Consider the following 27044-nt stretch of genomic DNA (forward strand, 5'->3'; position numbering starts at 1 on the left):
CTCCTCCCCATCCCCCACCTCCCCCTCCGCCTCCCCCCGCCTCCCCGTCCTCCCCTCCACCTCCCCGTCCTCCCCCTCCACCTCCCCTCCACCTCCCCGTCCTCCTCCTCCGCCTCCCCCCTCCTCCTCCGCCACCTCCTCTCACTCCTCTTCCCCCACCTCCCCGTCCTCCTTCCTCCTCCTCCCCATGCCCCACCTCCCCCTCCGCCTCCCCCCGCCTCCCCGTCCTCCTCCTCCGCCTCCCCCCTCCTCCTCCGCCGGCGAGGTGCTCGTTGCTCGGGAGATGGCCGGAGAGGTGCTTGAGGCGAGGTTTTTTGGGCGGAAGGGAGAAGCCGGCGGGTGTTTTGGAGGGGAAGAGCGGGGTGGGGGGGTTTGGGGGGTGTAGAGAGCAATTTAGGTGAGGGGGTGGGAAGGGTGGGGGGTAATTTAGGAATTTTTAATTTTTTAGGGGTGTCCTTAGCAAATGGGGGGGTGTAGAGAGTATTTAATTTTTTTTTAATTTTTGGGGGGTGTCCTGAGCAATAGGGGGGGTGTATATAGAACAATGATAGACAAGGATCGTCAAAAAATTGCCCTCTATTTAAAAAGGGAACAATGATAGACAAGGATCGTCAGCATATACGGTCCTACTTTGCAAAACCAGAGTCTTTTTTTTTTTTTTTTTTGGGTCACAATCCAGAATTTTATCTAAAAAAATTAGCTAAATGATATTGTTTAGGTACTTTAGCCTTATATATTTATTCAAGATTTATCCAGTATATAGCTGGTACAGGACTAAACACGTCCACACAGATCTCTATATACTTTTTTTTGTTTAAGCCCAGCATTCTTGCCAACTAGAAATTTAAATTTATTTAAATCTAATCACAGGCACCACAGTTAGCCCATGGTTGGCCTCAATAAACTTGTGTTGCGATATCCTCTGATCTATATAGGCTATGGCGCGGATTTACTTTGATACAATTTGTTATAACTCAAGATTTCATCTAAAATAGCTAGTCAGAAGGTATTATTTGAGTTCTTTGCATTGTGTAAATACCTAAGTTGTATTCAATGCATAGCTGGTATGAAAATATCGGTCCTACGTCGCATCTGCATCATGCAACCTTGGTTTTAGAAAATCAGTGCGAACATCAAATGCATTAGTTAGGCACCACAGACTATTTTCACCTTTATCCACGGGGCGAACCGTAAGTTAAATTGCAACCACAACGCCCACGAAATACACATGCCCATCCTAGCTGGTCGGAGGGACCTCTTATAACGTCACAATGGCGGATTAGTATGAGCATTCCTTCTGGAGTGAGTTCTAAGGTTTTCACCAAACGCCCTTATCCTCTCTGTTGGCCCATTGCCTTTGCTTGTACTCCCAGAAAGTTCAGGGTATATCAACCACTCCACCTTCTAGGCTTGCATGGGAAGGGCCACCATTTCTTAAACCTGTCACCCTTTTTAGCAGAATCACCACGCCTAGATTGTTTCTTACTCTCCACCAGAACTAATTTCCCTGCTCTATGCCCCTCTGTTTCTTTACCTTGATTTCTAGGAAAAGCTTGCATGAAAAATGTACTTGATGATATAAAGGTCCATTGAATTTGTTTTTTCACATTAAAAACAAGTCATCTATTAATTGGTCGAGATCGCCTAACCTAGTTGATCAAATCAAGCATCCTATACCAACAAGCATATGCATTTTTGATGGTGCATGTTTCAGAATTAGACTATATCCATAAGATTTATGAAGCATCCAAAAATATCGAGATTCGACCATTGTCGTTTATTTTTAGAAAAGACATCTAGAATATACAAAAGCAAAACAAGATGCGTTGTTTAAGTGAAGACCGAAAAATAGGAAGCTCTTTAATGAATGACGGCTTTTTATTTTTGATGAATTAGATGATTTAAATTTATACATCAAAAAACTGAATAGAAAAATCTGCCCAAGGATTCCAAAACATAGATTCCATGTATCCAAACAGCTGCATAGTTAGCTCTGTATAAATATGTAAAATCTCAATTGATAGCACCTATCTATGAAGATTAATATCTAATTTTGTGTTAGAAGTGTGTTTCATGTGAAAAGCGAGTGCAGGAAATAATTTCCCGTCTCACATTATCTTGTCAATCATATGGATAGAAGATTTGCATACATCAGAATCAAGTAGATGGAGGCAAATAAACCGGAGATAGGCTTTGCACGGTGACGCGCCAACAAGGTAGGTGGTGGCTGAGAGATACGGACGGCCCAAAACGGCCCCTTAATTAATCTTCCGAGAGACGACAAATCCCACCCATTATCGAGCGTCAAGTGTGTCGGTCTGTAGGCCCACTTCAGTGGCAAATGCCACGTTTGCTTGCCGTCGCCGTCAGCTCTTCCCTGCCGACGCCCACCAGCCCTGGGGGCTGGGGCGGGAACGGGTGACGGCGTCAAGAACCCGACCGTTCGGGAATCGAAAACATAGAGGTCGCCTTCTCGCTTCCACCATTATATTAGGGAGCAGAGCTGCCTTGCCTTTTCTCTCTTCCTCTCTCTCTCTCTCTCTCTCTCTCTCTCTCTCCATCCACACACTTCTTTTCCAATCCCTGCTGATCTCAGCCGATACCGTCCTTCCGTCTCGCCGGAAGCTGTTCGAGCTTTAACGCCGGACGAGAGGGGGGGAGAAGAGAGTGCAGTCGTCCAAGGGGAATCTCGCAATATTAAGGTAATTTTGATTGAATTATTCGCTTTTTTATCCGAATCTCGATGTGTTTATCCGAATTTGTTTTCCAATTTTTTTATTGAAGATGAATAATTCCGCGAAACGTTAAATTGCCGTTATCGATGATATATCCATTAACGAATTCATTCGAGGAAGCTTGCTTCTCATTTATTTGCTCTTCCTTTCGTTTTTTTTTGGTTCCTCGCGGTGGAGAGCTCGACGGGGTTGATGCTACGGCGGCGTCTTTGGTATTCTCAGATCATCAAATCGTGATGGATGCGGTTGTCTGGGTGCTGCTGAACTTGCAGCCGATTTGAATTGCCTTTAGGTTTAAACCGCGATCCAACCTGCTCAAGATTGGGTTCGAGTTTTTAAACTTAGAATGGGATTTTTCCCTCAGCAGAAAGCAGGAATGGGATCTAAGGACTAACTTTTGCAGGTCAAATTAAGTCTATTTGGAGTCGGTGGAGTGGAGACTAATTCTGGAGATCCATATCTGACCTGATTGGAGGTCAAAGTCCAGGTATGGAACCCGTGGGTTTTCACCCCAAGCACACATCAGCCTTGAATCCAAGCAAATCTTTGTGAGCGATACATTAGCCCATCTTGACTCTAAGCAAACAAGTTGGGTGGAGTATGGGTCAAGCTGGACTTGGATCGACCCAGCTGCCCATGTTACACTCCTTGACTAGATGGTGGTGACTCACCATGCATGGAGGCTGCCTCCAGCTACATGCCTGTCTACATTTAACATCATGTATCTCTTAGCACCATTTGTGGTCTAGGCCATCCACAATTTTAGGGAGATGCATTCTTTAATTTAATTAGTGCATCAATCCGTAGTGCTTGTGCAATGTTAGTTAATTCGCACTTTCTTTGCATTTAGAAAGAGATTAAAATCATTCGAAACTCACGATTCATCATATTCGACTGCCTCAGCCTTGGAGGTAAGCAAGCGGTCCAACTACATTTAGCAGCATTCGCAATACATTGTGAAACTCATTCTTCAAAATGACATGAGTAAGTTTATCAAAAATCATAAGACAACCATCAACTAATAATTAATCTGCGATACTATGTGAATAAGTCATTCTCTAAAACTGGTGAATTATCAAAACGATTCATGAATAATATGATTATTCAGGAATATCTTTAAGTATTGTTCTACGGATGAAACTTCTTTTAATAACTTAAGAAATTCGTAGTAAGTTGGAAATCTTTCTTTTCTTAATAATTTTGATTGTATCTCTTTTCATGTGGACTTTACTTTGTTTTTCCTTTTGGCATGTAAGTTATTCAAAATTGGTTGCACATATATTTGTAATTTATATGCTTCTATAATTTGAATCCAACCTTAGTAGGGATCCAGCATTAAACAGAAAGTTTAAGTCTATTTTTTTTTAATTACTGCAGGCACTGTGGATTAGCATACACCTGAGGAGATGTTGGAGGGGTCAGGCTTTCAGCTGGTTGTGATTGGGTCACTGGCTCTCTCGGTTGCATCCTCGGTCTCCATTGTCATCTGCAACAAAGCTCTCATTAGCTCCCTGGGCTTCCCTTTCGGTTTCTCTCTCTCTCTCTCTCTCTCTCTCTCTCTCTCTCTCTCTTCTAGTACCATTTTCCAATTTGATGTTTAAGAAGAGAAGAGCTAACCATGCGATGTCCAAATTCCAAAATTTTAACAAACAGAGCGTGACGCCAAGTCGATTATTAGCTGGAGTTCATAATGTCGTGTCTGAAACTTGGCCGTAATCTGACATTTATCAGGCCTGGTCAGATTGGAATTTGTTATGTGATTGAATTTAATATAAGGTTTCAGTGATGCCAATGTCCCCCAAAGAAATATCCCCTCCAAAACTGTAAATTACCATTCTTTGTGAAGGAAATAACAGCTGATAGGGTGGAACCCTGTTATCAGCTGTTATTTACCAAGAACAGGGGGCATTTGTGAGGGATAGGAGCATCTCTGATAATATTGTGTTAGCATAGAAAATGATGTGGGACCTTCAGAGGGCGTTGAAGAGACGCAGTCTCATGACAATCAAGTTGGATATGGAGCGTGCTTACGATAAGATCAGGTGGAGCTTCCTCAAAAGCGCACTGGAGAGTTTTGGCTTTTATAGTACCTAGATTCAGTGGATTATGGGTTGTGTTCAGGGGCCAAGATTCTCTATCTTGATCAATGGCACACCATCGCCCTTCTTCTAGTCTACTATGGGATTGAGGCAGGGATGCTCTCTCTCCCCTTTTCTGTTCATCATGTGTTCGGATGTGTTGTCGCGCACCCTGCAGACTACGTGTGCCTCCCGGGCTATGGAAGCATATGTTCCTCCTTCGAGGGCCCGACCCATTTTGCATCTACTGTTCGCGGATGATTGTCTTCTAGTAGCCAGGGCGCGAGTGAGGGACACACGGGTTCTCAGAGGGGTTCTGAGGGAGTACTGTGCGTGTTCCGGGCAAAGAGTGGACCTTCAGAAGTCTACCATCATGTTCAGTCCGAGCACGGAGCACAATGTTAGACGAGAGCTCAGAGGTATCCTCGGGATGTCAGAGCAGGAGGAAGTTTGGAGCTATCTGGGGGTGCCTATTACTGGTGGGAGGCTGCGGGTTGTAGAGTGCTCGGGCCTGGTTTAGAGGGTGCAAAATAGGCTGAAGGGCTGGCGAGCAGCGTCGCTATCTATGATGGGGCGACTAATGTTGGTCAGGACGGTGCTGAGCTCCATGCTGGTTTACCTTATGGCCAACACGGGGGTCCTACAGACAGTGTTAACTAGGATAGAACAGCTTCTTCGGAGCTTCCTCTGGGGATCGTATGGAGGGGGCTGTGGGGTGCACCTGGTGGCTTGGGAGAGCGTTTATCGGCCACTCCAGGAGGGCAGCCTCGGGGTGCAGTCCCTCCGGGCGAGGCGAGAGGCGATCATCGCCCGTCAAGCGGTGCGATTCCTTTTTGAGCCACAGGGGCTCTGGAATTAGGTTATGGCTGCTAGATATGGTCGAGAGGGCCTGCTGAGGCGATTCGGAGCAGACGGAACCCCTCCTTCATGTGGCGTGAGATTGGCAGGTACCTGCCAACCGCATGGGCCAACACTAGATGGTTAATCGGGGATGGCAGGAGTATCAAGGTGCTGGAGGACTCGTGGGTAGGGGCCCTACCCCTGAGGCGGTGGCCGACTATGGTCAAGGTGGAGGTGGATGAGAGAGCACGGATGTGCGACCTCCTTATCTCAGGAGGGGGTGATTGGGATGGTGATAGACTGAGGCTGCTGTTTGGGGAGCCACTTGTGGAGCGGGTGCGGCTTCTTCCGGTGCCGGGTTGCGGGGGACCGGACGTCCGGGTATGGCGATCTACGTGTAAAACTAGGGTTAGGGTAGGGGATATTGCCAGGATTCTTTAGCAGGACCAGGATGTAGGCCTGGATTGCGGATGGGTGTGGCGTTCAGGCCTACACCCGAGGCAAGCGCTATTCATGTGGAAGGTGGTTCGTGACCGTCTTCCGACGTCAGTGGTACTTAGCAGACGTGGGGTGAGGATCCCCCCTCAGTGTTTGTCTTGCGGGGATGACGAGATGGTAGACCATGTGCTGTTTCAATGCATGTGGGCGAGGAGGACTTGGCAGCTCTCTGATCTCCCTCAGGGGACCTGGGGGCAGAGGGATTCTTTCGTTCAGGCCATTCAAAGATGGGTAGATAACCCTCGGCAATTTTTTTTGGTTACTGCCGCTACTTGCATAGCCTACTAGATCTGGTTGGCCAGAAATGCTCAGATCTTTGAGGGACGCAGGACGTCTCCAAGGTTTGTGGTGGAGTGAGCTTGGGTACAGGCAATTGAGCTCAGTCGTGTTGTCATCTCTGGAGAGCCTTTAATTGCTCGGAACATTTGGGACTCCCATTCAGCTTAGCTAGCGCCACGTGTGGTGTTCTTCACTTGGGAGCCCCCACCCCCGAGTTTTCTCAAGGTCAATTTTGATGGCTCAGTTTTAGATAGTGGGGATAGAGGGGGAGTGGGTTTTGTCATCAGGGATTCTAGAGTGAGGGTCTTGGCGGCTGGGGGCTATCCGTTATCTGATACCTCGGTCCCTGGTGTGGAGTTGAGGGCTGCATGGGCCGGCCTCCGATATGCGCGATGTGTTTTGCAGGCGAGCTCCATCCTGATGGAGGGAGACTCGGCCACAATAATTCGATGGATCCAGGGGGGCCCGACCAGGATGGAGACGGACCACCCCCTGATCCGAGACATTTGGAAGATGGGCAGTGATGGGATGACCTTCCAGGCCAAACATGTGTATAGAGAGGCACACAAGGCCGCAGACTGGGTTGCTGCTTATGTGGCCAACCACACGGGGGGCACGCTGTGGACAACTGAGGGTGAGTTGCCTAGGGCACTCCGGGACATTTTATTTTTCGATTTTATTGGGTGTGTTCGTACCTGGGTGATATGAGCAGCCCGCTTAAGCAAAAAAAAAAAAAAAAGAAAAAAGGAAATAACAGCCGCTTGTTGCAAGTGGGTTGCTGGGCCCATCCAATTTAAACCCAACAAAACTAAAATCCAGTCTGTCACGATTGGGTCTCACATTACATTAGGGCTCAACTCCCAAAGAGATTTTGATATGAGTCTTGTACATTTGAACTAGTCTAATTAAACTGGAATGGACGTAATTTGATAAAAAAAAGGCTCTGTTAAAAAAAATCCGGACCTAGACTTAAAAACTTGGATCAATTTGAAACGAAAGCCATTTTGGTTACGGTCTGGGTGAAAGTTTGATCTAGGATTCACTCACATTGTGGTACTTTTCATTTATTAGTCCATAACAATGTTTATTTATATAATGACCCATGACCTTACCTAAAAAATATGTGCAAAAGTATTATTTGAATTTCTTGACAAGTGTCAAATAAGTACCAAACATCTTCTTAATATATAAACAATATGAAACTAAACATGCACTCGCACAGATCTTCATAATTTTAAATTAAAATAGTTATCATTTCGACCATCATTATTGGTCATTATGATAGAATCTTTAATATAGATAACAAAAATATGGTTGTCTTATATACTGCTCATTACACACCTAATGAATTTTTTTTCCTCTTGGCATGAATATTACTTTAAATTTATTTCAAAATATGCATAGACATATAAATATGTATATATATACACACATTGCATACATATAAATGAACCGTTGTGATTATAGTTGGATATGATTTAATAACTAGAGATTAATTTTGCTTTCCTGATTTGGGTATGGGTTGGTCTGGACAGCAACCACCTTGACAAGCTGGCATCTAATGGTTACATTCTGCACGCTCCATGCTGCGCAATGCCTGCACTTCTTCGAGCCTAACTCCGTTGATGGAAAGACGGTGGTCGTCTTTGGCTTGCTTAACGGCACCTCCATTGGCTTCCTCAACCTCAGCCTAGGCTTCAACTCCATTGGATTCTACCAGGCGAGTATTGCTGCTACTACTTAGACCTTGGCACCTCATCTGCTCCTCATCATCATCTTGTTCTTTTAGTTATAATCAAACGATGATAATTTTATCATCCTAAACGTTTCAATTTCCATTCAGTATATTTTTTTTCTCTCAAAAAAAATCTGTTCAATAGAAAAATAATTGACATTGCATTTTGATACTTGCGCAGATGACTAAACTCGCCATTATACCCTTCACGGTGCTGCTGGAGACCATCTTCCTAAAGAAAAAATTCAGGTCATACAAACCACCGGTGACGATTTTTCCTCCACTTTTCATCGAGTCCTCGCGATTTCTTTCTTTCTTATCCGTCACTAAAAAAAAACAAGGAACAGGTTGCATGCGATGTATCACTTGATTTGGAGGGCATCGGATTTAAAACTGACGCGACTGGCCCTTTTTTCTACGATGGGCTGGAGATGGATTTATTTGAAGTCTTAAAATAGACTGCTAAATGGATGGTACTCAACCCTAACAAAAAATCTCAACATCATTGTAACCATACACTTTTCATATAAAAATTTATCATTGCAACCATACACTTTTCATATAAAAATTCTTTCTTTCAAATAATATATATATAATTGGTGGTGAAAAATTAATTGTTTTTTTGTTTCAAAAATTCTGTCAAGCTTCTGTGAAATTTGGAGCTTGTGGCTATTCTAGATTCTGGTGCTTTTTTCTGAGAATTTTTGTGAATGCTCCATTGCTTCTTCTTACGAGCATTAACATTTTCTGTGTTGATTATCAGACACTTGGTTTGGAACCATTTAGCTTCTTTTTCTCGCATCTGTTCCTCTCCTCTCTTGATAATGTAACTCATCTCTATTCCTCACCTCTGTTGTAAATATGATTCAATAAAAGCCAGGTGTCTCTTTTGCCTCCCCTTTACATAAAAAAAAGATATATATATATATATATAGGGTCAGGATCAGCTTATACCTAGTATGATTCTTATAAAATTATATTTTTTTTGAATTGGTCGATCGTAGTTCTATATCAATGATTCGACCTGTTAGATGTGATATATTATTTCTAAATTGATTACACATTAAAAATCATGTAATTTAAAGACTTCTGACTTATGCATCAATTGGTCAAAATGTATCCAAATTTTGACCTGTGGTAGATTGGCTAGAGGTCTCTAAATCCCATGATCTTTAGTTTGTAGTCATAGTAAATTGCATCCAGCGACTCGGACCATCCATGTGGGATTCTCTCTATCTAATTCATACAAAGTAACCCCTTAAGAATTATACTAGATGTAAGTTGTATCTAGCCCATTATCCTGGCTGTGCCAAACTAAATCCAATAGGTCTAATTTCTAAATGCGTGGCTGCACCTGAATTAAATGGACATACAACCAAAGTGGACCAATCAAATTTAGATCCAAACTGGACTTAGAGATCTACATGTAGGTTTTGGTTCAGGATGAACCTAAAACATAATTAAACCAGGTTTGGACCTGGTAGAGAGGAACTCTTTGTAAATAAGCCGATTGATTTGATGCTCATCAAAACCGAATACTTTTAGTTGGAAAACTAAAACTGCTCTCACTTGCAGCCGGAGTATCAAGCTCTCTCTTCTGGTGTTGCTCATTGGAGTTGGCATTGCATCTATCACTGATCTAAAGCTCAATCTTCTCGGCTCCATTCTTTCCCTCCTTGCCATTGCTACGACATGTGTTGGCCAAATTGTATCCTGCACTGAGTGCCTTTATGGCTGCTAGTAACTAAGAATGCTGATCAGCTGAAGTTGCGCACAGGTAGAATTACTTCTACTCTACTAGTTTTTGATTAAGGCTACGGTTTTCTTAATTCTTAGTAAATACTCCAAGCTACACTCTGTTTATGTGATTCCACCTACAGTCAATTTTGGCGATGAGCCAGGCTGAAGCATTTTTTTTCTTTTTTCATTAGCAAGATAAATAAATTAGCCCTTGGAAATTTGGTGTGGTATCTCATTACCATTACATATTATAATGATGCTAGCATGCTTTCCTTGACCCTTAATTGGAACAAAGATGACAAGCACGATACAGAAGAGATTGAAGGTCTCCTCCACACAGCTCCTCTACCAGTCCTCACCCTACCAGGCGGCTATCTTGTTTCTCACTGGCCCTTTCGTGGACCAATTGCTCACCAAGCGCAGTGTTTTTGCCTACAGCTACTCTCTTGTGGTTTTGGTATGTTATTACTGCATCCAACCTTGCATTTTCCTTATTACACATTCATTTAGGCAAGCATCTCGTGGCTCATATTGCATATGAGAATGCTTTTGTGATGGTGATTATATGTACGTGTATGTGGTTACATGGGTCTAGTATATATACTGTTAGGGAGAAATAAGGAAGTTCGAGTCCAACTAGGAGATGATCTTGATATACAAATTGGAACCCAATCCAACTTAAAAGTTTATGTCCCATGTATCAGTTTACCTACCTCCCACTAATTATTTCATGTGGACCTAGACCTCAAACATGATCCAAAAGAGTCACCCCATTCATATGTGGGCCAATTTCAACTCTATTTGAGTCCAATTTCAAACCAGTGCCTTGCTCCATCGAGTCTACTTGCCATATCAACTCAACACATTGCGGACACCGCGACTCAATTCTTCAAGCTCCGTACCCAATTACTCCTCTGAGTGTACCATATACTACCACTAATCCAAGAGACCACTCTCCAAGAGTTGCACTTCATCATCGTGTCACCTTTCAAGCTCAAGAATCACCCTTTGTAAGAGTCGCACCTCACCACACATCTTGAAGATCAGGCTCTTTCAAGAATTATGCCTGAGCTCATGTTCAAACCTAGCTCCTTGCTCTATTGAGTCTACTTGCTGCATCAGTTGGCACAGACGGCCACAATGGCTCGATTCTATGAGCCCACATATTATTGTTCTTTATAAGAGCCTTCTGATGCTTTTGCAGCTCCGATGTCACGTGCTGGGGAATTTGAGTCAAACAAAAGAAGGCCTTAATATACAAGTCGGAACCTAATTCAACTTAAAAGCTTAAACATTAGGTTTTGGATCTAAACGTATATACCAGAACATCTACCTTGCAGTAATTATTCCCGTGGGACTAAACCTTATACGTGATTCTCAAGATATGCAAGTCAAATGGGTCGTGCACGCACATTTACATATTCTTTCATTGATTTGTCTATGCTATTTCTCTACAAAATTAGTTGCAACTTTTCTATGTTAACTTGGGTATATGCCCCTCTTCTGAAAAGTGCTTAATATGTCATAAATCCACATAGCAAGGCCACCCATGAGTTCATACTAACACATCAGGCATAAGCGATGTTTACATCATTGCTTATACATACTTTTGAACGATTATTTTTTAAATAAAATGGTGGTGAACAACTACTCATTTAAATGAACTATGTAGCCCTTTTTCTTGATAGAACTTACTTCAGTGCCTCCACTAATACTGTATTTTGGTACATGAAGACATCATAATAAGAAAATATGCAGCACTTCATAATAAGAAATGAGTTACCTCTCTTCTATGGTGGACATTTTGCTTAAATTTGCTTTTTTTCCCCATGTCCTAAGGCAAATCCATTCATCTTTTGAAGTGATAAATTATAAATCCTATACCTCTATGAGGAGTCACTGAATTTTTTAAGTGTCCGCCGAATGAACCATGGTCTTTTTTCTCTCTTTTTTTTTTCTTCCTTTCCTGCTTGGCAAATGCCAATGTAACATCGCCATACAATGCTGGGAAATGGGTAAATTACTGTATCATCTAATAAGTGAATTGCTGTAATAGTATTTAGTTTTAAGAAAATAATTATCGATGTTTAGGCCAATATTCAATGTCATTACCATTCTATGCAAACAGCTAATCATGTGATATCTTATTAGTATCACCATGTAGGCGTTTTTTAAATAGCCTCTACAGCTTAAAATCTTTGGTGAACCTTCTGCAGGGATTCATCATCCTATCTTGCTTGATTGCGGTGTCTGTAAACTTCAGCACATTCTTGGTGATCGGGACGACGTCGCCAGTGACATACCAGGTGCTCGGCCACCTGAAGACATGTCTCGTCCTTTCTTTTGGCTACATTCTACTGCATGACCCCTTCACTGTAAGGAACATTATAGGCATCCTAATTGCCATCTTTGGCATGGCTCTGTACTCTTACTCCTGCGTACGCGAGGCCAAGAAGAAATCAGCCAATGATGTCTTGCCCGTCTTGCAGGTTTGATTCATCTCGTATATCTCAACTTGATTATGAGTAATTATATATTTAGCATGCGTCGATATGTAACTCCCTAATTCAATTTTTCATAGTTGCAGCTTAGAGAATTTCTATTTGTCCTAGGGGTGCAAAAGAGCCAAGCGGAGCTGAGTAGTTGGTTACTCAGGCTCGGCTCACTATATAGTAGGCCTGATCGAGCTTGACTCGAATTCGGGCTAAGCTTGAAAGAAGCTGTTCGAGCACAATTAGCAAGTATCCGATGTTCAAGCTCTAGAATCTGGTTGAGCTCAGCTCATTTCCTCGATGATGCAAGCTCGAATGAGCTACCATAAAGCTGATGCTGAGCTGTTCACAAACAGCTCGGACTTTGTTTGCAGCCTTAATTTTGATATCTTCTTAACATGAGAAGATGAGTGATACAACATTAGTTTACAATGTGTAAATTGTAGAAGTCTGTCCTCATGTTTCATTGAAGGAAGCTTATATTAACTTCGCGTTTCTTGAAACTTCACAAGTTTTTTCAAGATGTTCTCTGAACATTTTCTTTGTGCCACAAAAAGCCTAATTCATACACTTTCTACTTGGATTTCTTTAGTAAAAATTTTTTATCAGTCAATATATTGACAGATCAATCAAATAGCCAAAATACCTTTGTTTTTGTAGTAAAAGGCGGTAATTATTTCATAACCAAGAATTGAATGAGCTTTAGAATTAATGACACACGCACACTCACATTCTTTTATGCCTTTGTACACTTTGTGACTCAGATTTGTTTCCTTTCGGCGTTTCTTGTAGATGGCAGACAAGGAGAATGCACCTCTTTTGGCCACCAAAAGTTTGGGGCATCATCAGGATAACGATGGCAATGAGACTAAAAAAGCTGACGGGGTTCCTGCAGCTGCCAGGACCTCTCTTTCATAATTCTTCTAAAAAGAAGAAAAAGGGAACTCTATTGCATGGTCGAGTTTTTCTTTTAGCAGCAATCGGAATCGGAATTGGAATCGGAGTTCTTCAAGGGCTTGTTTGGTTCGCGGAAAGCATTTTCTCTTCTATGAATATGATTATTGGGAAGCATATTCCTAGAAAGAGGATACCTGAAAAAGTACTTTTGGCATGTTTGGTTGACAATAGAAAAGTGATAGATTTTCAGAGTCCTTATGTTTGATTGACCATCAACTTTTCTGGAAAAGTTATGTATAGTTCCTATTATACCCTTAATAAAAATTAGGTCTTTAATGCCTCTTTAATGTTGAATGGTTTTTTTGGAAAAAAATAAAAATAGAGTGATTTCTGGCTCATGACTTTCTCATAAAATGTGGGAATCATATTTTCATGGAAATACAACTTTTCCAAATAGTGGAACAAGAAGTTCTTACCAGACTAATGTCACATCCAAGGTTAAGAGAAATAATGTTTATTGAATAATTTGGCCATCATTTAGAAAAGTAAAAATCATTTAATGATTCCTATTTATATTTGTAAAATTAATTAGAAAACTTCTCAAAACCAAAGGATCAAGCCGGTCAGGTCACAGCATTTGAACAATCTCAGTCGACCAAGCTCACAAATCCAGAGGCTGAGTACTTCAACTGAAAAGTTCATCCAGCAAATAATGCATGGCATCGAAACCAGGTGAGTGGAATATGCCATATAATTCCTTGTGTTTAGAGCTTTTACCTTCATTTTGTTCAAGATCACCACATCTGAAGATTTTTTTTTCCTCCATTTATGGGAGATTAATGTATGTGAAGATTATGTCCGCTGATTTGAATACCAGTCGTCTGGAGACGTGATAAGCATCATAGTCATGTATCAATGCACACCCTGGCCCAATAGGCGCTTGTCACAATGCATGTAGGCATCAGTATTAGGTCACCATGTCCCAATATCATGAACAATCCCTTGATTGTTTGAAGGAGATTGGATGCAGATGGACTGCCTAAAATTCACATGTATTTTGGAGATATTTCCTTGCTAATTATTTCCCGACGAACATCAAAATGATGTTTACAGTTCATAAGCTTCTTTGCCTACACTCTTCCAGGATATAATTTAAGATGAACAAACTAGACTACACAAACACGAGATGTAGAAAAAACCTTGATCAGATGGATACTTTCAGTTGTAAAGCCCTTTTGAGCATCTTCAAATTTCTAAACTCTAACTGTAGCTCCTTTCAAATTTAAATATGAATTGTTAGGTTTTTATCATTAAAAAAATAAAGTATACCAGATAACCCGAAGTTGCATCCAAACTAAGCCCAAACCAAACAAGAAGCTAGTCACCAAATTGGAACTTAAATCCAGTCTGGATCTGACAGAACTGGACCAGAACCAACCTGGACCTTTTCTTTTTATTTATGTTTACGCCTTGATGGGTTGAGGGCTCGTGAACCAAATCTGACCCGATTTGCGAAACTGACGTGTCAGGTTCGATGGGTTGGGTTAAAACTTATCACCCAGAACATAGGCTAGAAATTCTTGAAAAAAAAGGTGGCACAAAACTAGAATACAAGCAGAAAATATGATAACAACTTTTGAGGGGAAGAGCTCTCAAGCCCTTGCATACCATTCCTTGACGAGTTATAGAGGACCATTATGACATCACTTGAGCTCTCTTCCGAAGCATGATTAAGAGGATATTTCCATTGGAACGTAGCTTCCTTTGAGGGTGTAACTGAGCCGAGCTTGATGAAGCAGGCCAAGCTTGAAAGGGCTCGACTGTAATGCATGCATATTCACAAGCTTAAGCTCGGATCAAATGTATTTTGAGGGACAAATGATAGAGAGCTGATTATCAATCAAGCATGGCCGAGTCAAATCATTTTACATGACTCGACTCCACCATATGATAAAGTGAGAATTTAGTATTAACCATGACTCGGTCATGACTCAATCCAGTTTAATAAAGTGAGAAACACGGCATGCCGTACTACCACCGTAGTTTGTTAGCAGGTCATAGCTACTGATTTATAGTATATGGATTTAAAGTATATGTAAGTCAACAAACATTACAATCTGCAAACCCCAGCAGCTGATCTAAAATACATCATAGCAAAAGAAGTTAAAAAAAAAAAAAGAACAAAGAAACCGCTCAACGCCAACCCCATTAATGGGAACCCTAAACATATCCAAAGGGGGTGTTCCCTGGGCCTCTACAACTAAGGCTCAGGCCATTAGTTAACTGAAATCAAAGCTAGTCTAATGTCTTTATCAACGAGTATACTTCCCGTATCTTAATCTTATAACTCTACCATATCTTGCAAACCTCTCTATGTGAAATAAAATAAAGACAAACAATTAATTTGGTCTCTGACTTGGCTAGGTCAAATTTGGAAAACCCGAGACGAAAATTTATCGAGGCGCACTTGGAACCATGTCTTCTCTAAAGTCTCTCTGGATTCTCCTTAATTGGGCATCTTAAATAACAAATTACTAAGCTAGTTTGGCGCCACAAAGGTAGGCGATACTTACCTGGGGTTTCACCATCTGCCATGCAATTAAGTCGGACTGCATGGAGAAAACCTTCGTCAATGTGGGAAGCTGAGGTCTGGCCTTTGTAACGCAGTAAGATTCATAGTCACTAGCGTCAGGTTATAACCACATGGGAGAGCGTTGTTCCATAACCATTGGTCGACAGGTTATGATTCATTCTTATCCCAACTCGTTCGATGTATCGAGTGCCGGAACAGTGTTTTCTTAGGTTAGACCATACATGACAACCGAGCTACAAACTTTTTATCTATTATTATAGCGGTGGAGACATCATCAATGGTAGGCGGTAGTGGTGGAGATCGTCGACGATAGCAGGCAGTGGTAGAGATCATCAATAGAGATGGACGATGCATTGACGGTGATAGTGAATAGATCCATTCACGCCGAACGGCTCGTCCAACTTACTCGAGTTTTAATCTCTTTGGACAGCCGGGGGCAAAGGCTTAGGCCAACCGAGCTAAGCCTAGAAATAAGGCACCGAGCTTCGGCTTAGGGATTGCAATCGGGCTAGCCTTTTCTTTGATTATTAATTATTTATATTTGATGTATTTGTATATTTAATGGATAAATGTTGTTGCCACGTGACATTAATGGGACAGCAGATATTGTAGGTTGTTGGTAATATTTAATTATCTTAGTGGTACAATTCAAGCCATCCAGAGTTTCAAGAATTATGTTGTATTTGGCGGAAAGAGAGATGAGGAAGGTTAGTGCGGGTCCCCAAGCCCATGGATGGGTGGGTAGCCCGGGCGCGCGAGGTGCGACGCAAGTCACGTGTGACGCGGGTTGGAATGTGCTCCTGCTCTGGCCCCGGAATCTTTGTTCTTGAGACGACAGACCGTCCCACATGACCCGCTCCGCACTATTTTTAAATTAATCCACACTTGCGTCTCTGCATCTTTCTCGCGCTACATTAACACCCATCAAGCAATAATAAATATCGGCTCGCGAGCGCATCCATATTTAATTTCTTTCCTCGCGAGCGCATCCATATACACAGGACACACAGAGAGAGAGAGAAGCCAACTCCATGTCGATCCCGATGCCAGGATTTCCCACGCTTGCGGCATAAGGATGGGGTCTTCGGCAATTAGAAATAGGGTGGTGATAGAGGTGGGGTGGATATAATATTCTCAGCAATGAAGACATGAGAAGAAGAAAGGGTGTCGAGTTCTCATCAGCACGCGTGAGGCTTTCCTTTGTGTCAACCTATGTGATGGCGACGATCACATGCATCTCTTTCCCTCGTTTTTTTTTTTTTTTTTTTTTTTTTTTTATGTGTGTGTGTGTGTGTGTGGCAAAGAAGTTCTTCCCATAGTTTAATTGATGATGCAATGACAGGCAGCTTATCCTCCAGGGAGCCACCATTTTAACCAGGGAGTGATGAATTCATCCGCACACAAGCTGTCCTATACCAAGCAAGAGTGAACATTCGCAGCTTTGCTTGAACTATGTCAGATCGAGTGTCAGGCAGTGAAAAGAAAGCCAAGAATTAATTATTCTGGGCTTGGGTGATCTTGGACATCGATCGCCTTGAACCATCCTGAACCTGGCACTGGATCCAACAGAATCGGACGAGGTCGTCCGCCTGGGGCCGGCAAATACTACACTCCACTCGCACCTGTTAATATATTTTTTAGTAAAACTTTTTAGAAAAAGAAAGGCTCCACTGTATGCCATCTAGCATCAATTATTACATTAAAGTTGGCTGATTTCACTCTTTTAAAATTGAACCTTAAGAACTTCAGTCATTAAAATAGAATGGTGCCGGCTTTTTTATTTATTGGCCGATTACAAATTTCAAAATAATTGTATAATAATTTCAGTTTTATATATTTTAAAACGTTATTCATTGACTGGTTACAAATTTGATAGTGCCTCAGTTTTATATTTTAAAATCTTTTACAGCGGCTGGTTACAAAATTTGAAAGAAAAAAAAAGGTTACACATTAAAACTTATTTAATTGAGAAACTCCCCACTGGAGCAAAGCCAAATCAACAGGGGTTCTAGAAAAAATTTCCAATTTTAGTTCTTTTTGCTTATCATCATCCCTCATATTCAACAACTAGATACAGGAACTATGGTTATAACTTTAAAATGCAAGTAAGCCAAAAAATGCTTGCAAATACAAATGCAACATTTATGGATAAATTCTGCATCTAGAAATGTAGGCAATTAAACAGTCCCTTAGTATAATATTTGTACCTCCTATATGGGTGTTGGGCGGCATTAATTCATTTTTCTTGCTTGCTCTGCTATCGATATTTTGAAACATTCAAATATTTTTGTTGTAGCAAATTGAAAGAAATTTATAACATACTTAGCTTCTATTTGGCTATCTAAAAGAAAACTTTTGCTAGTGAAAAAAAAAAAGAAAAAAGAAGGGAAGAAGATTAAGATTTTTCTTCTGCTCGGTTAGATTATAAAATTGCAAAAGAACTTTCTCACTAATTGCTAGAAGGGGAGTTCAAACAAAGAAAATATGATTAATCTATTGGTTGATATTTTTAACGTAAAAATGCTGAAATATGCTGGAGAGAAATACCAACGGCAAATGAATTTGATCTACCCAAAATCCTTCCATTTCCATTACATGGAAGAGCAGGTATGTACATGCTAGAGATTCCAATGTAATTCTTTAATGCCGTTTGTTGGTAGAATAATTTGTTGCGTCCAAGAATGTCTTGTAGATCTATTTGTAAAGGATCTATCTACAAATAATGTTGCATACATCCAAGGATGCAACTGTTCATTTTGTTATCCGTATAAACTTTTCTGCTTAATCTTCAAACTATAAGATAAGAGATAGGAAGCGGCCAATCGATCAATCTGGAATTTGCAATCCCCAACCTATGGGGGAATCGGGTCATGGGATCACGATGAACCATGTTAATCTGTTCAAAAGTATTCCGGTGCTTCTTTCCATGTTCAAAAGTATTCCGGTGAAGCAAGAGAAGAGAGTAGGGTCGTGCACAGTTCAGATCCGATCAATTTAAAATTATTTTTGGAACTAAGCTGAGTTAAACCAATTTTCTAAAATTGTAATTAAAACCGCACCAATCCATTGAAAAAATGAGTTCAAACTAACTTGAAAAATTTGGCCCAGCTCGTTTTGATTTGTCATGTCAATATTCAATGAATTCGGCTACATGCACTACACTAAATCTAAATATAAAAATTATATTTTATATAAAATTGATGTTCAATGCGAGAGACTAAGTTTAAATATATATATATATATATATATATATATATAGGTGGGATTGTGTTGGATCGATTAAATATATATACTTACACGGTTGGGTAGAATCCGATGCATCATTTTATTTGAAAAGTCAGATCGAAATTAAATTATTTTTTTTAGTACAAAATTTTCTCAAATTTAGGCCAAAGTGAATTTTAAAAAATTGATATAATCCGAGAGAACGGTTCGAGTCGAATTGCCAGTTTTCTTTTTCTTTTTTTCTTTTCATACCCTTAAAAACGCCGAAGGGGCAGAGATTCTTGTGGGCGGGACCCAAACCGCGAATGTCACATCCCACCTCACGTGCCCGACGAGCCACCCACCCACAACACGACACGTGGCGTCACTGGATGCTGATACCTTCCCGTGACATGTCCGACGTCTACGGCTACTGTGGCTGACGTATTGTCTGGTAGCTGTCAAAACGAGACAAGAATAACAACGGGAAAAGGCACGGCAGCTCAACGTGGAAATGGTTGGAGCAATGCCGTTATCCAACTGCGACTTTTCCTCCTTTCCTTATTTTCCATTATCGTCATTATTGTCATTGTAATTATTACTATTATCATTCCAACAAAAACATGACGGCAGCCGTTTGTCGTTATCTAATAGTCTTTTTCGTCCACGTGCATTCATGCTGAACTGAATTAAGGACAGCCATTGCCCCTGCCGCGAGTAAAATTAATAATATCAGGGGACTGAATACTGCAAAGGAACCCGCGTTATCAAACCCTTGGTTATTATTATTATTATTTTTTACAACGCCTACTCACACGGAACATCATGTACCGTCAAAAAAAAATTAGGAAAAAGAACCTGGTTAAGTAAATAGAGAACAACCATCTGGTTTTTTTTTTTTTTTTTTTTTCTAGTGGCACGCTGCATAGGAGGCCATCCAATCAGCAGTTGTATTGATCTCTCGATACACATATATGGCCCTGAAGGAGCCACAGTCCACTGCCATCCGTATGTTAAAGGAGCAAGGACTGTCCATCTGACTTGAATAATCACCCACAGATCGCTCAAATCACCGAGGCTAAGTCGCCCTCTAGATGAATATACTTTGCACCTAAAGCGCGTCTTGCATAGGAGAGTCTCTTCCATGCCGCCTGTAGCTCCACTCTAATAATAGAGACGTTGAAGATCCGTCGACCGCTAGCCGCCGCCAATCTAGAGCAATGACTTATAAAAATCTATATTTTTTTTTTACTTCACTCAGTAATACTACCATCAAAATTTATCTCGAGAAAGAAAAGCGGCGAGGGCTTCCAGAAATAAAAACAAATTTGGTAGCTAACTCAGCTGTACGGGAGGCCTATGGGACGTCAGCTAATCTGTATCGACGGTACATGAACGGCCGTAAGTTATATGACCGATGGTGAATCAGGGGGTTGGGTTTAAACGGGATGGGTGGATGGATCGATGGATGCGGCATCGGAGTTCGGCGGTCGCTTTCCTTCCCCGACGCCTCCGCCGCAGGATCCACACCCAACCGATTATTAATCGCCGAGTCATGCAAACAAATCGCCGGAGCACAGACATGGGAATTCGTTCCTAATGACGCTTCTGCCCCATTGCAGAACCAAAAAAAAAAAAAAAAAAGGTTCGCCTCGACCGTCTTTCGGTCAAACTTCTCCATGCCAATGGCGACACGCGATGGGCTGCGTTTAGAACAGCGGAATGGTTGATAAACGATGGGATTTCCAGCTTCGCTCGTATATGGTAGCTACCCTCGGACGTTTCCATCATGTCAAAAAGATGTCACATACTACTTGAGCCTGCTGCAGTCTTGATGACAAACAAACAGCTATCACACTAAAAGAAATAAAAATCTATACTTTTAAATGCGTCGGTTTCGTCTCTTTTATGGAGTCTAAAGACGACAAATATCGATCGCCGTCGACCAAGCGAGGCTCGGGCGAGCAGGCAGAAGTCCATTGTCAGCCAAGGCTCGAGGAAACAGTGGTCATTAATTCCTGCATAACCAATCAGAAAAAGACTTGGTATAATGCTGGCCGGATTACCAATATGCACGATGGCGACTCAGATTAGAAGATAACGCAAATTCGTCATGCTACGTGCTCGTCTTATTCTTGCGTTGGGCGTCCATGCACCCACTCGTTGAATCGGTCCCCGTTTTCTTAGATGCCGGGGCTTCCGCCAAAGTTTACTTGGGCGTCAACAATGCAGGAGAACACCAGGAAATTTCGGGACAGCGATGGTTGACCCACTGCCTCTTGTATCACGTTCTCGGTCGTGCTACCTGTGATGTGATGTCGAGAGGCCAACCTACACGTTTCCCCTCTTAAATCTATGCACACGCCTTATCGAGATCGGCATTAGTGCAGCCAAGCACTCTGTGTCGCGGGTATATTAATCTTATCTCAATTCCGTATGGCCCGAGAATTCATTGACTTCGTCGTTGATGAGAGTGCTCCTTGTACCTGTCGAGGGAGAAGAGGGCTTAAGCTGTACGTCTCCGCGATAAGTAGACTGTTCGTACCGGGAAGCCTCTATTCCTCCTGCCAAAAACAACAAGACGACAGCTATTACATCCTCCAACCTGCATATAAGTTGGAAGGATTTTCTTAGCACCATGCGCAAAGGCAGGGCCGGCCCGAGCCTTAGGCGACTGAGGCGGTCGCCTAAAGCCCCGGGAGGCTGACCAAAAGGAAGCAAAGGCCCCATATAAACGGGATCAGGAGCTGGCTACGAATCTTCCCCCCTCCATCGGTGGAGAGTTTACTGGCCTGCAGAGGGGCAATTTGGAAGTTGGGGACAGTAGTTTTGTTTTGGGTGGGGGGGGGGGGGGGGCGAGAGAGAGAGAGAGAGAGAGAGAGAGAGGAGGGATTTGGTTGGCTTGATAGACGCCTGAAGCCACTCTTACCTTTCATCCCTTCTCTTTTTTGGTTTTGGTCTTGGTTTTCCTTCCCTCACATTACTCCTGATCCAGCTGGGCCATCCGGAAGAAAGATAGGGGGATTGGAGATGGACGTCTTGGAGGGTGGAGATTCTTTTAGTTTTCTCCTCTCGGTTTCTTCTCCCCTCTTGGGTGGTAGAGAGAGAAAAGGAGGGAGGGGGTTGAATGGCTGCTGTGCCGTGATGTTGCAGTTGCTGCTTGGGTACTCACTTGAAGGGGAGATGGTGGGATGGGACTTTTATTAATTTGATGGAGTGAATTTTCCATAATAACCCTACTTTCTCTTATTGAGAGGTTTCTTTATGGACAAATTCTTTTCTTTACCTTGACCATGAAGTGCCATGAGATGACCTTTTCCTATCCGACTCTTGCTTGACATGGTAAACAGTATTGCCAAGTATTATCTCAGTTATTTAATCAGTTTCATGGCCCTTCATTTAGAATAATTACTTTTATGTGCTTCCATTCAAGAATTATATTAAATTGAAAAGGCTTCTTGTCTATCTTTGTTAGATTCATGGTTGAAATAGTGTACTTGATAGCTATCTATTTTCATATATTTTTTTAAGTATTTTATATTTATTAAAAAAATTATTATTAAAAAAAATTATTATTAAAAAAAAGGCCTCATTCATTGGATTCGCCTTAGGCCCCAGAATATATTGAGCCGCCCCTGCGCAAAGGCCAACCTCATTTTAGAGGCTGCAGTTTTTGGCCTACATGTTTGGCGGCACCTAAAGTAATTGGGTTTGGATAAAGGTCTCTTGCTATGGGATTGGAATCTAATTGGCTTGTTTGGTTGTTCCAAACCTTGTTATAAATGGCTTGTCTTTAGGATAGTTGAACAGCTCTGCAGCATGGTCCAAATTGAACCTGACCTGCTGTGATTCATACACTTAAACTTGCTTAATATATATATATATATATATATATATATATATATATATATATATATATATATATATATATATATATATAATTGGGTTAAAGGTAGGGAGTTTTTCAGATGATGACGTTGGATTTGGTTCTATTTGTTCCCACTTGACAATAATTGGGTGGAGTTAATCTTTTACTTCTAATACTAGTCAAATTTGACCCAACCGGCCGGACCGACCAAAGGTTGACATAGGCGACCATGGTAACGAAAGAATGAAAGGAAAACTTAGCTTTAAAGGCATGTTTGGTTGGAGAGAGTTAGGTTCTACAATAGAAATGGCAATGACTGACTTCCATTCTAGCTATTTGATTGAGAAGAGTTTTATTCCCATTTTGATTTCAGAGGAGAACAGAAATACTTCAATTCTCCAAGATCTAATTTGGATTTTCTCATAGTATTCAAATTCTATTTCGATTCCGATTCTAATCACAAATCAAACATATCGAGGAATATAATCATTCTGAATTTCATTCCAATCGCAAACCAAACACTCCCTATGTAATTTATCGATCTCATGGTCCATCTGACTTCCAAGCCCGGAAGGTATTATTACTGGGGGAATAAGAACAAAAGAGCTGGCGCCATAGAAGTCACCATTGAGGGGCCTTCATGAAAGACTGTTGCAAGATAGTGAGTAATGAGGAGGCCTAACATGTGGTTTGGGGAGGAGGCAAACAATTGTGGAGTCGGTACATCTGTTTTCGGAGAGGAGAAGGTTAGGAAGAGGAGAGGAGGAAGACAGAAGTGCATCGATCCAGTAAGAGCAAATGATTTAGATTGTAAGACATCTACACTGGTTTGTTAGTGCCACTGGTAAAGAGAAACTCAAACAAAGCTCAAGACTATTTGTGAATGGTGGACTTGTCGAGAAGTGATGGCTTCTCCATCAAAAAATTATCAAACGACAAAGATATAGAATGCTTCATATCCCGACAAGACTTCGGTGTTTTTGTTTAACTGGTCCTAAGCTCTCTTCCACGGAGGTAGCTTCTCGCCAAAATAGAAGCAATGGGTCAAGCCTTGCTTTCCTAACGGCAGATGGAGGGAGACATTTCAACTGCAAATAATTCAGCTCAGTTCAATGGCTGGAGAATAGCCGATATTAGCACATCTCCGAGCCAATAATTAAGAAAGCAAAAAAAAAGTTTTTAAGTGGAAAAGAATGATATTAAGAAATCATCGGATACAGTACTAACAATTCGTGAAATGTTCCTACTAAAGAATCTTCATGCCTTAACCAGTTCAAATTTATGGATGATGAAGTTAATGACTTCTTAGGCAGAATTTCATCGATATTGTTAGGCTTTAAGACATGTATATCTCATGATCAGCGAATTCCATGAAGTTGCTCATTAGCTTGCTTATCAGGGTATGGCTGATCGAGTGTCTGAAAAGTAGTCGGCTAATTTCTCTGAAGATCTTCTAGAATGTTTTGAGACATCATAAGATGATTTGAGATTTTAGCCCTTAACAAAAGTTGTATTAGCGTTTGGCTTATTTGTCAAATAAAATAAGATAAATCAGACAACATATTTGTCTTCCTATATATGCACCCCTCTGAAGCCATTGTTTTCTATTGCAACGAAATTCCGATGGCTATTTACCAAGTTCAGCTCGAACTAAATTTTCTTGGAAATTATGTTTTTTGGGAGAAAAATAAGTTTGTCTATTACTTCCTGTGATTACAACTAAAGGCAACCCTTGTAAGTTGTAACAGCCAATGTTTAAAAAGACAAAAAATATCTGTTATTAAATTAATTTATGTAACAGAAAGTAGTAGATATTAACAATAAAATGAATAAATCAATGGAGTTATTTTCTTTTCAATAAACGTGATCACATGGAGAGTAGAATTAATGATTTTTATTCTATTCAGATGAATAATGGAAAATATCATAGCAATGGTTGTTATCGTTAGACAACGGCCGTTTAAGCTAATTAATCACTAAACAACCTGTTGCTGGAAATTGGACCCGGGGGCAATCTTCGGTCGAGGGAGAGGGAGCTGCGGGTCACCACGGCGGGGCGGCGACCAGTCGGCGGGCGGCGTCCTCCGCTTGGGATGGCCGGAGAGAGGGAGCTGGGGGTCCTCACGGCGGGGCGGCGATCCGTCGGCGAGCGGCGTCCTCCGTTCGGTGTGCCTGCAAACAAGCCGGTGGCCGGGTCTTCCGGCGCCGGCCCTCCGACGCTCAAGTCAGGGAGGGGGCAAATAGTGTTGAAGAGGAGATAAAGTGTTTGTAGAGCGTGTAATTCCCCCCCCCCCCGCCTGAGAAGCCAAGGTTCCCTTTTATAGGCGGGGGTCGGTGTACCTGTGATGTAACGGGGCGAGGCCGTAGTACGGCTTGGCATGTTGTCCAGGTCGGCGCACGGTCAGGCGAATTATTACATCGATGTCGGCGGTGAGGTCGTCGTACGACCTGAATTGGGGCGCTGCCAGGCGAATTATTGCATCGGTGTCGGAGGTATGGCCGAGATCGGGGACTTATCATGGTTGACTAGACTCTGCTGGGCTAACTTGCCGTGGAGAGCCGAGGATCCGTAGATGTCAGGAGCCATGCGCATTAATTGTGGAGTGAGCCGGAGATCCGCATTAATTGTCGAGTAAGCCGGAGATCCGCATTGATTGTTGAGTGAACTGGAGGTTTACAGTAGCCATGCGCAATAAATGCTGAAGCAGCGGTAGGGTATGGTCCTCAGTTGGACCTCGGAGGAGTACGGCCATAGTAGGTGGCTGACAAGGGTAGACCTTGAGCATCAGGATTTTCCTAGGTCGGAGGTCTCGAGGTCGGATGTCTTGAGGTCGGGCGTTCCGAGGTCGGACGCCGACTTTGGCCGTTCAGGGTCGGCGATTGTGCGGCTTCTTGGGGGCATTTGTGTCACTTGGGGGGAAAAATCTTATTCCCCCAACACTACCCCCCGACTTCCGAGTTCGAGCGGCTTGCGGGCTCGGACGTGGGAAGTAAAGTCTATCATTAAAGTTGGGGGGCGAATCTCGTCCGCGCCCTCGTGTTTCTCGGAGTGTTTATGGCGAGACCCGCGCCCTTGGGCGTTTCGAGGTTGCTTTATTCAGCGAACTTATGGTGGAGCTCGTGTCTTTACGTTTCTCGGAGCGGGTGTAACGGGGGTGGCGTCTCTTGGATCGCCAAGATCGCTTCGTGCGGCGGACCCATGATGAGGGTCCTTGGGCTCGACGAGGCGACGCCTCGATCCCGTAATCGAGACTCTCCGCTCATGAATGAGTGTGCCGTTACGGGGTTCAAAACGGACACGCGGCATGACCTAGGATCGGATGCTTCCGATCTCGTATTACTGGATCATGGATCCGGCGAGGTGAAGGCTACGTCGGGGCTCCACGTGCCCCAGGGCCTTATTAAATGAGGGGAGCGGAGGTGCCGTCCGTTCGTTCTTCAAGGCGATTCGATTCTGCGGACCCATAATGAGGCCCCGAGATCCGATGGGACAGGGCTTCGATTTCGTACCCGATTTATTGATCCGGTACTGCCCCCAGTACGACTTTTCGACGATCCGTCCGAAGATGAACCTGGGCTACAGGTCCGACACGGAAGACATTCCTGCCATTTTGACATCCGAGGCGGGATTGTACGAACAAGACCCCGCCGAGCCTTCGACGAGGGGGGCCGAGGCGGACGGCGTCCCGGAGGCGGCACCGGCGGCCGAGACGGACGACGTCCTGGAGGCGGCACCTGAGGCCCCTGCCCCCGACCCCGAGCCTGTGCCGGCTGAAGATCCCGAGGTCATCACAGTGCCAGACGACCCCCCGGATGTTGCTGCCGCCGCTTAGGGCTTGGCGCATTTTTTCATGTCAGCGGACGAGATCGTGGAGGCACAGGTGGAGAAGATGGATCCTTCCCTGATAGAGATGCTAAGGAAGCGTGGGCAAGACAAGTCAGGGAGAAAGAAAGGTGCTGACTTGAAACGGGAAGGGGGATGGCATGATCTGGGAAGTGCTAAGCCAGTTGGAGAAGACCCCGAGCCTATGCCGGCTGAAGGTCCCGAGGCCATCACCGTGGACGACCCCGCGGATGTTGCTGCC

The 27044-nt window shown here is 42.7% G+C and overlaps 1 protein-coding gene across 6 annotated transcripts; it reads left to right on the forward strand.

Annotated features, from left to right (window-relative positions):
• The first annotated feature begins 2391 nt into the window (after positions 1 to 2391).
• Positions 2392 to 13645, forward strand: LOC103703958 (UDP-xylose transporter 1-like). 6 transcript variants are annotated; one of them, XM_039126458.1, is made up of 10 exons: positions 2401 to 2702; positions 2913 to 3060; positions 3139 to 3222; positions 4113 to 4262; positions 7966 to 8150; positions 8347 to 8414; positions 9741 to 9873; positions 10201 to 10362; positions 12122 to 12394; positions 13190 to 13645. In XM_039126458.1, exons 4-10 carry the CDS (start codon positions 4142 to 4144, stop codon positions 13313 to 13315), a joined length of 1068 nt encoding a protein of 355 aa, XP_038982386.1. In that variant the 5' UTR covers positions 2401 to 2702; positions 2913 to 3060; positions 3139 to 3222; positions 4113 to 4141; the 3' UTR covers positions 13316 to 13645. The 6 variants fall into 6 exon arrangements, with proteins under 6 accessions (XP_038982391.1, XP_038982390.1, XP_038982386.1 ...); XM_039126460.1 differs by having other exon boundaries at positions 2913 to 3027; XM_039126459.1 differs by having other exon boundaries at positions 2958 to 3060.
• The last annotated feature ends 13399 nt before the right edge of the window (positions 13646 to 27044 follow it).

Source organism: Phoenix dactylifera, chromosome 5 (genome assembly GCF_009389715.1).
Source record: "Phoenix dactylifera cultivar Barhee BC4 chromosome 5, palm_55x_up_171113_PBpolish2nd_filt_p, whole genome shotgun sequence".
NCBI lineage: Eukaryota > Viridiplantae > Streptophyta > Magnoliopsida > Arecales > Arecaceae > Phoenix > Phoenix dactylifera.

Bases quoted from the DNA above. Each gene is read 5' to 3' on its own strand.
- LOC103703958 (XM_039126462.1), top strand. From the start codon at position 4,142: ATGTTGGAGGGGTCAGGCTTTCAGCTGGTTGTGATTGGGTCACTGGCT. The intron at 8,151-8,346 runs GCGAGTATTGCT...ATACTTGCGCAG, and splicing joins ACTCCATTGGATTCTACCAG to ATGACTAAACTCGCCATTAT. The intron at 10,363-12,121 runs GTATGTTATTAC...AACCTTCTGCAG, and splicing joins GCTACTCTCTTGTGGTTTTG to GGATTCATCATCCTATCTTG.